This window comes from Carlito syrichta, unplaced genomic scaffold (genome assembly GCF_000164805.1).
Source record: "Carlito syrichta isolate Samal-C Ts95f unplaced genomic scaffold, Tarsius_syrichta-2.0.1 Scaffold311911, whole genome shotgun sequence".
Taxonomy (NCBI): Eukaryota; Metazoa; Chordata; class Mammalia; order Primates; family Tarsiidae; genus Carlito; species Carlito syrichta.
In genome coordinates this window covers 530,889-543,588 of record NW_007256007.1, presented here as the reverse complement: position 1 = coordinate 543,588, position 12,700 = coordinate 530,889, and the positions used below count along the sequence as shown (strand labels likewise).

At 43.7% G+C, this 12,700-nt stretch overlaps 1 protein-coding gene across 2 annotated transcripts in view; it reads right to left on the bottom strand.

Annotated features, from left to right (window-relative positions):
• The window catches only part of CIT (citron rho-interacting serine/threonine kinase), a 177,938-nt gene extending 168,149 nt beyond the window's left edge, over positions 1 to 9,789 (bottom strand). For both annotated transcript variants that reach the window (XM_021718196.1, XM_021718197.1), the window contains exons 1-3: positions 9,746 to 9,789; positions 8,617 to 8,725; positions 2,002 to 2,143 (exon numbers count right to left, since the gene is read on the bottom strand). In XM_021718196.1, coding sequence (XP_021573871.1) covers positions 2,002 to 2,143; positions 8,617 to 8,712 — 238 coding nt within the window. In that variant the 5' untranslated portion in view covers positions 8,713 to 8,725; positions 9,746 to 9,789. The remainder of the gene's footprint in view (positions 1 to 2,001; positions 2,144 to 8,616; positions 8,726 to 9,745) is intronic.
• Positions 9,790 to 12,700: the final 2,911 nt, after the last annotated feature.

Genomic DNA, 12,700 nt, shown 5'->3' with positions numbered 1-12,700 from the left:
TCCCTGAGACTTCACGAAAAGAGAAAGAGGCCCAGCCATCCCAGAGTCTAAGCTGAGCCCAGCCTTTCAGCCAGGGTACCAGATAATGAGCAAACCATCTAAGACATTCCAGTCCAGGAGAGCCCCAGGTGACTGCAATCTTGGCCAATGTCACAGGGAGCAGAAGAATCCCCAGCTGAGTTCAATCAACCCACAGAATCATGATAAGTAGTACAATCATATTGGTTTTTTGTTTTTTTGGGTTTTTTTGAGTTGGAGTCTCACTCTGTCTCTCAGAAGTGCAGTGGCCGCTCCCAGCCACTGCAGCCTCGACCTGCTGGGCTCCGGCGATCCTTCCGCCTCAGCCTTCCAAGTAGCTGGAAAACAGGTGTGCGCTACCACGCCCGGCTAATTTTTTGATCTTTATTATAGAGATGAGGTCTCACCAAGTTGCCCAGGCGGGTCTCAAACCCGCGGGCTCAGGCAATCCACTCACCTCGGCCTCCCAAAGTGCTGGGATTACAGGCTGAGCCACCGAGCCCGGCCAATGATACTGTTTTAAGTCACTCAAGTTTCGGGTGATTGGTTACACAGCGATGTTGTATAAGACATGGTTTCTCAAATTCAGCACTACTGTCATTTTTGGCTAGCTAACTCTATGTTTGGAGGACTGTTCTGTGCACTACAGGATGTTTAGTAATATCTCTGGCTTCACCTGTCAGAAGCCAGGACCACCCAGCCCCTAGTTGTGATAACCAAAAATGTCTCCAGACATTGCTAGGCCTCCTAGTGCAAGGAGGAGTACAAAATCACCACCAGTTGAAAAACACTGGTGTAAGGTAAAAGCACATGAAACTAGGGCACCAGCAGCCAACTTTCTCACCATGTAGAAGTGAAGCAAAGTCAGAAACAGGGTGAAAACAGGGCTGATATATGACTTCCATAGGCCCTAGGTACTTTGGCCTTGATCAGCCCCTTCCTCCATTAAAAATAAAAAAATTAAAAATTCTTTTTTATGGCTGGGCCTGGTGGCTCATGCCTGTAATCCCAGCACTTTGGGAGGTGGAGGCAAGAGGACCGCCTGAGCCCAGTAGTTTGAGACCAGCATGGACAACATAGCAAGATCTTGTCTCCACAGTACACCCAATAATTTAGCCAGGCATGGTGATGCACACCTGTAGTCTCAGTTACTTGGAAGGCTGAGGCAGAAGGATCACCTGAACCCAACAGGTCAAGGCTGTGGTAGCCGTGATCATGTCACTGTACTTCAGCCTGGACAACAGAGTGAGACTCTGACTCAAAAAAAAAATTATATTTTAATGATTGCATTGATATTAAGATGAATATAATCCAGAATCATTATACATTATTATTATTCATTTTCTTGTGATTTCAAAATAAATCAAAATTACATTAAGGTAATAAAACAAATGAAATTTCCTAAAATTAAAAGTCATAGGTAGCATGAGCCCAAAGCACTGCACCTACTATGCCTAATGGAAAGTCAGTCCTGAGTGAGTGTAAGGATGGGGCCAGAGGACGTTATTTAAGTTCCTGGAACCAACCATGCCTAAAGCTTGACTCATCCCTAGATTTTTCAGTTTCATGAGTCAATAAATTCACTCTTTGAATTTCTGTCACTTGCAACCAAAAAGCCCAGTTTATCTGGTCTCCTAACTACAACAGGTGCAATCTGAACTTGAATCTAGATCTATGTTCTTTATATCAGAGGTTTTTTTTGTTTTTTTTTTTGTTGTTTTTTTTTTGAGTTAGAGTCTCACTCTGTCACCCAGACTGGAGTGCAGTGGCTGCTCCCGGCCACCGCAGCCTTGACCTGCTGGGCTCCAGCGATCCTTCTGCCTCAGCCTTCCAAGTAGCTGGAACTATAGGCGCGTGCTACTACGCCCAGCTATATATCAGAGTTTTTACCCACTACCACCAATCACTAACTCATTCTGCCTCTAGCATCCTTCTAGTTTTCTCCATCAGGTCAGTTTTCAAGAAAAAGTTCCCAAAACTTACATTTCCGGACAAAGTTGCTCACATGCTTAATCTTCATCAGATCAGGCTGACTGCATTCTTCAAAGAGAACAAAGAGGGCATCTAATATCCCTTCTCGGGAAAGAGGAGACATCTGCTGTTGAGTCATAAAGGGTGGTTTCCCCTAAAAACAGCAAACAGCAGATGGAGACACTGTCAATAATGAAAAGCTTTGATCAATAACATCCACACAGAGTAAATTGCAAGCCACCAATTCAACTAACTGCTCACGACACGCTAGCAGCACAATGCTGTGGCTTCATTCTTTAAAGCAGCACCAACTGACAGTCATTAAGTATCACTTATGTGATTCCATGACTGAGGGTTTCTTTCACCAGCACCTGGTAGGAAAAAACCTCACAAGCATGTCAATAACAAGAAAAGGTCCTTCATTCCTAATGGTCTGAGGCTTTTGAGAATATTTACTCTGGATCCTGCTGGCTAAGACTTGTTTCCATGTCTTTACAATAGGAAACGATGGTTGTCATTTCCTTCGCGTGTGTTTACAGGTTTGTTAATATAATTTCAGATTCTTTGATTCATTTGACAATCTAGAGTAATGTGAAAGGAGTGACAATCATAAAGCCAAATTTATTCATGATCTGGAGAAACAGTTACACACTGGCAGACTGTATCTAGCCCACAGAAATGTTTTGTTTGGCCTGTAGTATTTAAAATAATTTGAATTATCTGCCAATATTTAAAAATCAGAAGGTTTCACTCACATACATACACAAACACATACACACAAATGGATTATCTGGCTTTTCTTGAAACACTGGCAGTTCTGGCAACGTTGCCCCACATTCCTGCCTGATGATGTTGAGTTGTAGCTGAGTCATCCTGCCTCTCTTGGTAGCAAATGTGTTCTGGAGTTCACTGCAGACCTGACTCCCAGTCTTCCATCTAGTCCACCTGACACACTTATACTCACTGCCTGGTCCCAAAGACATGAGTTTGTAACCCCTGGTCTACAGCAATGATTCCCACATGCCAAGCCATGGATTGTATGGAGGTCTCTCTGCAAAGAAGGCCACTGATGCTTCCTCCAACTCTGTAGGCACATGCCATTCCCTCCTTTAAGAGCTAGAGTCAATTTATCCTTCTCTTGAATTTGTGCTGTCTCTGAGACTCACTTCAATCAACAGAATGTGACAAAACTGACACTGTGCCAGTCCCGGGTACAGCCCTTAAGAAACCTGGTGGCAGCTTCTACTTTTGCTTTTTTGGGATGCCAGCTGCCATGTAAAGAAGCTTAGGCTAGACCAAGGGTCAGTCATCTACAGTCCATGGGCCAAATCCAGGCCACTGCCTGTTTTGTTTTGTTTTTTAAAGCAGAAAAGCTCCCATAGTGGCAGGGGACCCTAGGGGGTTGCCCTGCCTATTTTTATAAATAAAGTTTTATTGGGACACAGCCATATCCATCATTTACATATTGCCTGTGGCTGCTTTTGTGCTACAACAGCAGAGGTGAGTAGTTGCAACACAGACTATGTGACCCACAGAGTCTAAAATAAAACAGCCTTAAAAAACAGTTACAAGCCCTGGGCTAGACTACTGAGTAATAAAAGACCACATAGGGAGGAGAGGCCATGTAGAGGAACACTGGGGTGCCTCAGCCATCAGTCAGCACCCAGATGTTCCAGTCCCAGATATGATTCCAGCTAAATATGGTCCCAAGGAACACCACCTGACATCACAGAGTGGAGAAAAAGAAACACCTACCTTGGCAGCACAGTAGCTTACACCTATAACTTCCAGCACTTTGGAAGGCTGAGGTGAAAAGATTGCTTAAGCCCAGGAGTTCAAGACCAACCACGGCAACATAGCAAGACCTCACCTCCACAAAAAAAAAAAAAAAATTAGCGAGGCATGTTAGCACATGCCTGTAGTACCAGTTACTCGAGAGGCTGAGGCAGAAGGATCTCCTGAGCTCAGGAGGTTGGGACTTCAGTGAATGGTAATAATGCAGTGTCCAGCCTGCAGAACAGAGTGAAACTCTAACTTTAAAAAAAAAAAAAAAAAGCCGGGCTTGGTGGCTCAGCCTGTAATCCTGCGCCTTTAGGAGGCTGAGGTGAATGGATTGCCTGAGCCCGCGGGTTCGAGACCCACCTGAGCAGGAGAGACCTCATCTCTACAATACATCAAAAAATTAGCCAGGCGTGGTAGCGCACGCCTGTAATTCCAGCTACTTGGAAGGCTGAGGTGGAAGGATCGCCAGAGCCCAGCAGGTCGAGGTTGCGGTGGCCGGGAGCGGCCACTGCACTCCAGTCTGGGCGACAGAGTGAGACTCTAATTCAAAAAAAAAAAACACCTCCTGAGTCCAGTCAACCCACAGAATCTGAAGAAAAGGCAAATATCATTTTTTTACTTTAAACTTTGTGAATAGTTTGAAAAACAGTACTATAGAACAGAAACAGGCTGCCTATATGTGAATAATATGAGAATGAGATAACTTATCAAAAAAAATTATCTAGGCCTATCCTTAACCTACTGAATTAGAATTTTTCAGATTGTAGCTTAGAATCTGTTTTACTAACAAGTTCTCCAAGAGAGTCTGACCTCAGTCAGGTTTGAGAAGCATTGGGTCTCAGGGTCACCATATCTGTCACTTTAGCAATAGTTGGCCGGGCGCAGTGGCTCAAGCCTGTAAGCCCAGCACTTTCGGAGGCCGAGGTGAGAGAACAGCCTGATCCCAGGCATTCGAGACCATCTTGGGCAACTTGGTGAGACCTCGTCTCTATAATATGTAAAAAAAAAAAATTAGCCGGGCATGGTGCCACATGCCTGTAGCTCTGGCTACTTGAAAGGCTGAGGTGGAAGAATCACCTGAGCCCAGCAGGAAGTGTGCCACTGCACTCCAGCCTGGATGACAGAGTGAGACTCTGTCTCAAAAAAGAAAAAAAATAGTTACCACTAGCCGGGATCGGTGGCTCAGCCTGTAATCCCGCGCCTTTGGGAGGCTGAGGTGAGTGGATTGCCTGAGCCCGCGGGTTCGAGACCTGCCTGGGCAGGAAGACCTCATCTCTACAATAAATTAAAAAAAAAAAAAAATCAGCCGGGCGTGGTAGCGCATGCCTGTAATTCCGGCTACTTGGAAGGCTGAGGAGGAAGGATTGCCAGAGCCCAGCAGGTCGAGGATGCGGTGGCCAGGAGCGGCCACTGCACTCCAGTCTGGGCGACAGAGTGAGACTCCAACTCAAAAAAAAAAAAAAAAAATAGTTACCACTAACTTAAAAAAATAAAATGCTTTGTTTCTTCTGTTTAAGAGTTTAAACCAACTAGAGCAGGAGTTACCAAATATAGTACAGATTCTTAACAAAGTTTTGAACAGCCTGCAGTGAAATGAGAAAAAAGTGAACACCACATGATATATCTTCTATAAAGCTAAATGTATTCAGATTTTAAAATGGTCCTTTTTCTGAGATGATGCTCTTCCTCTCTTGTTGTTTCTTAAAATGCCCTTTATGAAATAAAAGGGCTAGAAAATAATAGGTTTTTATTTTTGTTTTTTACATTCTTACTTGGCAAAATAAAAAGTTGGAAAACCTACGTCTGCCTAGCAATTTGTGAAATTTTGCTGGCTCTGAAAGTCTGACAATCACTGACCTAGAACATGTCAGGAAATACTGTTCAGTAAAAGGAAAAAAGACACGCTGATACCCAATCTAAAGTACTTACCTGAATGGAAAACAAAATCGCTATTATATCTAAACCTCATTAGAACAGCATCATATGGGAAAAGAACAAACAGTATTCTTATCTGGTCACTCAAGGTAAATGTTAGGTGTATGCTACACTTGTAATAATAGCTTTACCAGGGATAAGGGGAGCTCAGCATTAAAAAGAGATGAATGAGGGGTTTACTCACAATCCTTCCATTATAATGACATTTAAATATAAGATAACTTCATAAACTCTGATATGTTCTGGCAGTGTGGCCCAGTGGCTATATGGCCAGCCTTTGGAGTCAGACAGACTGAAGATGGAGTCTGACTCCGCCATTTACAAGTTGCGTGATGTGAGGCAAGTCCTTGCCTATCTCTATATCTATCTCCTCCTATTTAAGTAAGAATAGTCCTGGCTGAACGACAGTGGTTCAGGCCTGTAATCCCAGCACTTAGGTAGGCTGAGGCGAGAAGATCGCTTGAACCCAGAAGTTCAACACCAGCTGGGGCAACATAGCGAGACCTCACCTCTATAAAATACCAAAAAAATTAGCTAGGCAAGGTGGTACATGTCTGTAGTCCCAGCTACTCAGGAGGCTAAAGCAGAGGTCAAGGCTGCGGTGAGCCAGGATCATGCCACTGCACTCCAGCCTGGGTGATAGAGTAAGACCTGACTCAAAAAAAAAAAAAGAGCAGTCCTTACCTCTGTTATAAGATTGAAGTGAGATAATCAGGAACATGCTGGCTCTGGTTCTATATCCAGCAAATGAAAAGCCATTAACTATTACATAATCAGCATAGTATAAATCCTTGATAAACGAGTTGGAGACGTTTTGAAGTAAAATGATAAAGGGATTGAAAAGTGGCAGTACTCTAGTTCTCTAAGATTAGAGATAGACTATTCATTTGTGAAAAAATATCTCAAGACTTAAATGGGAATGGTCCCACAGAACAACCTAAACTCGATTTGTTTCCACTCTGATCTGTTTGAACATTTTTCCAATATCAATATTTTGAAAAAAATGTCACCAAGCATATATATATTCATCACCTTACAGGTATCCTACATAAATACCTTCCTAAATATAATTATTGTTATGTAAACACAAATTTAGTATTACTGTCAGTAATACTATTCTATATTTAGTATCAATAATAATTATCATTTATAAAAGGTTTACCAAGAGTCAGGCAATGTGCTTTATATGGAATATCTAATTTAGTCCTCACAACAACATCTATTGTACTACAACCTCTATTATAAAGAGTAGCAGCCAGGCTCGGTGGCTTAGCCTGTAATCCTGTACCTTGGGAGGCTGAGGTGAGTGGATTGCCTGAGCCCGCGGGTTCGTGACCCGTCCGGGCAACTTGGCGAGACCTCATCTCTACAATAAATCAAAAAATTAGCCGGGTGTGGTAGTGCACACCTGTAGTTCCGGCTACTTGGAAGGCTGAGCAGAAGGATTGCCGGAGCCCAGCAGGTCGAGGCTGCGGTGGCCGGGAGCGACTACTGCACTCCAGTCTGGGCGACACAGTGAGACTCCAGTTCAAAAAAAATAAAAATAAAAATAAATAAATAAAGAGTAGCACGTGGATTCAAAAAAGGTAACTGACTCTTCCAAAGTAACACAGCTAGCAAGTGCTGGGACTAGGATTCAAACCTAAATCCTGGCCGGGACAGTGGCTCATGCCTATAATCCCAGCACTTTAGGAAGCTGAGGCGAGAGGATTGCCTGAGCCCACGGGTTCGAGACCAGCCTGGGCAACTTGGTGAGACCTCGTCTCCACAATAAATCAAAAAATTTTAGCCGGGCTTGGTGGCATGCGCCTGTAGTTCCAGCTACTTAGAAGGCTAAGGCGGAAAGATCACCTGAGCCCAGCAGGTCGAGGCAGCAGTGGTCATGGGCATGCCACTGCACTCCAGCCTGGGTGACAGAGTGAGACTCCAACTCAAAAAAAAACAAAACAATCCTTACAGCAATCTATACTGTCCCCATGACTGATGAATATGTAAGTCAAACAAGAATTTCTACTTCACCAGTGCTCCATAAACACCAGAAACAAAAGAATTAGAAATCCATTTGGAAATAATGTAATGAGTGATGTTAAATTTTAACACTTCTGAGATGATGGAAATATTGTATATCTTAGAGGAATGTAGGCCATACAGGTGTGCCATTTACCAAACGGTTTTTAAAAACTTAAAAAGTAACAATGGAGACTCAGAAGGAAGGGAAAGGATGCAGGGACAAAAAATCACCTATCAGGTACAATGTGCACAGGTGGATACGCTTAAAGCTCAGACTTCTTTGCTGCTATACAATGCAACCATCTAACAAAAAACTATTTGTACCCCCTAAACCTACTGAACTAAAGAAAAATTTTTAAAATAAATTTAAAATAAACTTAAAAAGTAAACATCCCTTCAGTGAAAACGGATTATACCTTCAGAAATTGTGATTTTAAAAAATGGCTTTGTTGGGCCTTGCTAGATCCTGGTGCAACCAGGTGCTCTTTGAGCAATGGCTGTCGCCATGATTCCTGGCTTTGGTCCTCCTCTGCTACCTTGGGAAGGTAAATCTTTTCTCTCCCTCCTTCTCTCTCTCTCTCTAATTTACTTTTAAATAAACTATATTTTCTAGTCTAAAAAAAAGTGCCTTTGTTTTTCTTTCTTTAATAAAAGGACAAACTTTAGCACAGAAGTGAAAATAAGGAGTAATATAAAAAGATCTCCCTTCAAGGGCAAGCTCAGCTATCTACTCCTGTCTACACAGTGGCCTTTTTCCAATATAACCAGAACATATAAAACTCCAAATAGAATTTCTCCTAGAATATTAGCCTCAGTCCTATAATAAATGCAAAGGTACATGACAAGGAAATTCCAAGGAAACAAACACAAATGAGCAAAGTTGGCAGGGTGGCCTGTTACCTGGAAGAATAGATTCAGCCTGGAGGCCCGGCTGGCAATGGGTTCAGCAGCACCAGCATCCAGTGGATTCCACGCTCCATACTTGAACTTCAACATCTCCCCACTGGTGCTGAAGGGATATCAGAAAGGCTAAGTGTGTACTGTCGTTTTGAGCAGAAACGGCTTGAGAGATCCTGATCTCTCTCAAGACATCAGGGATACGGAGGTGAAAATCAGCTACCACTCCAGTCTTAGGAAGCTCAGTCTGGTCACAAAGATTAAAAACCAGATTTTAACTTACTGTAGCAGGAGGTGATACATTGAACTGCCATTCTCTCTTACTTATACATGTGTTTTATTACCTGCCCGCCTTAGAATGAAAACTCCACACGGAGTTTTCTGTTCCCACATAGTAGGCACACACACCCTGGCACATAGTAGGTGTAAATAAACAGTTACTGAATGAATGACAAATAAGCAAACTACATAGTAGTATGCTGGTGATAAGTGCTGTGGGGGGAAAAGGAGCAAGGTAAGGGCAATTGGGGTGGGGCGTTACAATCTTTAATAGACTGAGAAGGTGACATTTGAACCAAGACCTGAGAGGGTAACCAGCAAGCCTAGCTGGTATTCGGGGGAAACAAAGGTCTCCCTGGCAGAGAGAACTGCCAGGGTAACGGTCCTGAGGCAGGACCTGACCTCTCCAACAATAACACGGAGGCCAGAGGGGCTGGAACAAGGCGAAGGCGGGGAGTAGAAGGAGGTGATAAGAATACAAAGACGCTGATGCAGAGAGGTTAAGTAAATTGTTCAGCTCGCACAGAAATTAAGGGAGCTGCAGGATTCCACTAGACAAGAATAGTTCAGACAGGCGACAGAGCCAAGTATACATAGGACTTCGCCCAGTCTAGGAGAGGAACTAGTCCTCTGGCCCCAGGCACCACCTGGCAGACCTTCTAGGTCCCGGGGAGGGTGGGCGCGCACACCGCCAGCCCGGGAGAGACCCTCCCGGACCCCCGCATCCCTGGGAGTGGAATCGCCACCCTCCCAGCGGGAGTGGGGACAGTCAGAATTGTTGTGAGTGGAGGCGTCCCTTCCCCGACTTTGCAGAGCGCGATGGGGGAGAACCGGGAAGGGGGACCAGACTCACGCTCAGCCGACCCCGCTAGTCTGCGTTCTGCTCTGCCCTGCACCTCCCGCCGCCGCGTTTGAACCCGGAGAACAGCGCGGGCGGGTCTCGGCCGTGTCTAGGCCAATCCGTGTGCTCGCTCCTATGATGGACAGTCACGTCTCAGCCAGGGCCACGCCCAAGTCCTTAAATTGACGGAGGAAGTGAAGGGAAGAGCCAATCAAATCGCTTCTTCCTTCGATTCGCGACCAATGGGAAAAAGGAAAGGGCAGAACCGGCAGGGCAGGTCTTGGAAGTTTGAAATTGGCGGTTACGCGGAATGCAGTGTTTGGGGACGCGTCTGTTTGTCCAGGATCCCTGGGGAGGTCGCTGGCGCTGTCCCCTACTCTCATGGCCACTTCGAGGAGGAAGGCAGCCACGCCGCCCTGCCTGGTCTTCTTGTCGCTCTCACATGGCGAAAATAGAAGTACTCGTTACTTTGGGAAACCCACTGGTTCTCTGCTGCAGCTGAGGTAGCAAATGTTTCGAGCTTGACCGACACCCTACCTCGATTGTTGTGACTGTCCTGGAGCGAGTTGGTGAAGATCAGTGATACCATCTGAAAGGATATTTTAAGATATATTATAGGCGAGATACTTAAATTGGCACTTTACCAAAAAGGAAATCCAAATGAACAACAAATGTATGAAAAGTGCTCAACCTCATTTGTAATCAAGAAATATGAAAAATAAGGCCATAATCAGATACAATAACACACTCAGATTAGAGAACAACAACAACAAAGGTCTGAGAGTGTTTGAGTGAAGATGTGGAGCCACACACACTTACGCAGTACACAGCTGATGGGAGTGTAAATGCGTACAATCTGTTTTAAAAAGATTGGAGCACTATTTGCAAACATTAAAGATTTGTGTATTCTGTGGCTACTCCTGGGAGTAGTACTACCTTGGAGAAATTTTTTTTCTTCTTATCCTTTTTTTTTTTTTTTTGAGTGGGAATCTCACTCAGTCGCCCAGGCTGGAGTGCAGTGGCACGCTCACTACCACCGCAGCCTCAGCCTGCTGGACTCAGGTGCTCCTTCCTCCTCAGCCTTCCAAGTTGCTGGAACTACAGGCACTAGCTACCACGCCCGGCATATTTTTTTGATTTATTGTGGAGATGAGGTCTCACCAAGTTGCCCAGGCTGGTTTTGAACCCCTAGGCTCAGGCAATCCTCTCACCTTGGCCTCCCAAAGCGCTAGGATTACAGGCTTGAGGACCAAGCCCAACCCGAGAAACTCTTAATTATGTACACCAGGAGACATGTACAAGAATACACAATACAAAACAGTGTTGTACAACACAACAACAAAAAACAAGAAGCAACCCGTACATCAGCAGTAGGAAGGATAAATTTTATATTGCAGTGTTTTCACACAGCAATGAAAAACAATAAACTAACCGGGCTCTGTGACTCAGCCTGTAATCCCGCGCCTTTGGGAAGCTAAGGTGAGTAGATTGCCTGAGCCCGTGGGTTCAAGACCCGCCTGGGCAGCGAGACCTCATCCCTACAATAAATGAAAAAATCAGCCGGGCGTGGTAGCGCATGCCTGTAATTCCGGCTACTCGGAAGGCTGAGGCTGAAGGATGGCCGGAGCCCAGCAGGTCGAGGCTGCGGTGGCCGGGAGCGGCCACTGCACTCCAGTCTGGGCGACCGAGTGAGACTCCAACTCAAAAAAAAAAAAAAGAAAAGAAAAACAATAAACTACAGAAAACCACGATGACATAATGAGCCTCAAAACAATGCCCAGTGAAGGAAGCAAGACAATAAAATATGATGATTCCACTAATATAATTTTCAAAAACAGACAAAACGAAACAATGTTTTTAAAAAGGGATATACAGACAGGTGGTAAAAACACAGAGAAAGTAAAAGTCAGATAGTTGTTACTGGGATTGGAATGGAGGCCATTCAGGGCATGAGTCCACCTGTGATCTGTTTCTTAACCTAGGTGGCAATAATATTGATGTTGTTTTATAATGATTAGAGTGTGTGATTATGTGTGTGTGTTCTATTTACATATTTTTACATGTAAAAATATGTAAAATTTAAAGGGAGAAAGCAGTTTTTTCCATGCTCTCCTAATCCCTACACTGTATAGAACTGGACATATGTTATCTCCCTCTCACGCACACATACACCAGGACAAAACCAAAGCTACAGAATTTCTTAATACACATTTTTTTTTCTTCCAAACATAACTTGCTTCCTGTTCCTGTGACAATAATGATAGCTACTACTTATCAAGGCTTCCCTTTTTTTTTTTTTTTTAATCAAATACTTTGTCCCATTTAATCCTTACCACAGCTCTGGGAAAACTGAAATTCGCCTTTAAGTTGTAAAGCTGGATTTGGGACTCCTGGACTGACTCCAAAATCCTTTCCTTTACACAAAATCTGCTTCTCATAGCGTATTAGAGATTCTTACAATTTCCACTTTTGTCATGTTGCAAGGGCTGACCCAGTCCAGAAAAATGTATAAAAATAAGAAATGTTTCTAGTGACATGAGGAGGTTAACCAAAGTTTGGGGATGGCAAAGTAAAGGGAGACGGAAAGAAGATTGTAGACTACTGAAGTCAGCTGTTGACTTGATATAAAGAATTTCAGAAAAGAATGTGAATGTTGTTCATTGCTTCTACTGATTTTTCTCATCTAATCAAACCTGTTAGTTTCCAGGTATCACAAATAGAAGCCTTTACCAGAACCTTGGGACTTATTCATCCTAAATTAGAATGCAATATTAAACAGCACCATTTTGCACTGCCTCAAATCCAGCCTACATATCCCACTAATTTCCCATTAGAACAATTACTGGCCTCTGCAAATACTTTGTGAAACTAACCAGGAAATAAGCAACAAAGGAAATGAATAAAGAAATACAAAGCAAAAATCACATTAACTCTACCAATTTTCTTTTTCTTTTTTTTTTTTTTTTT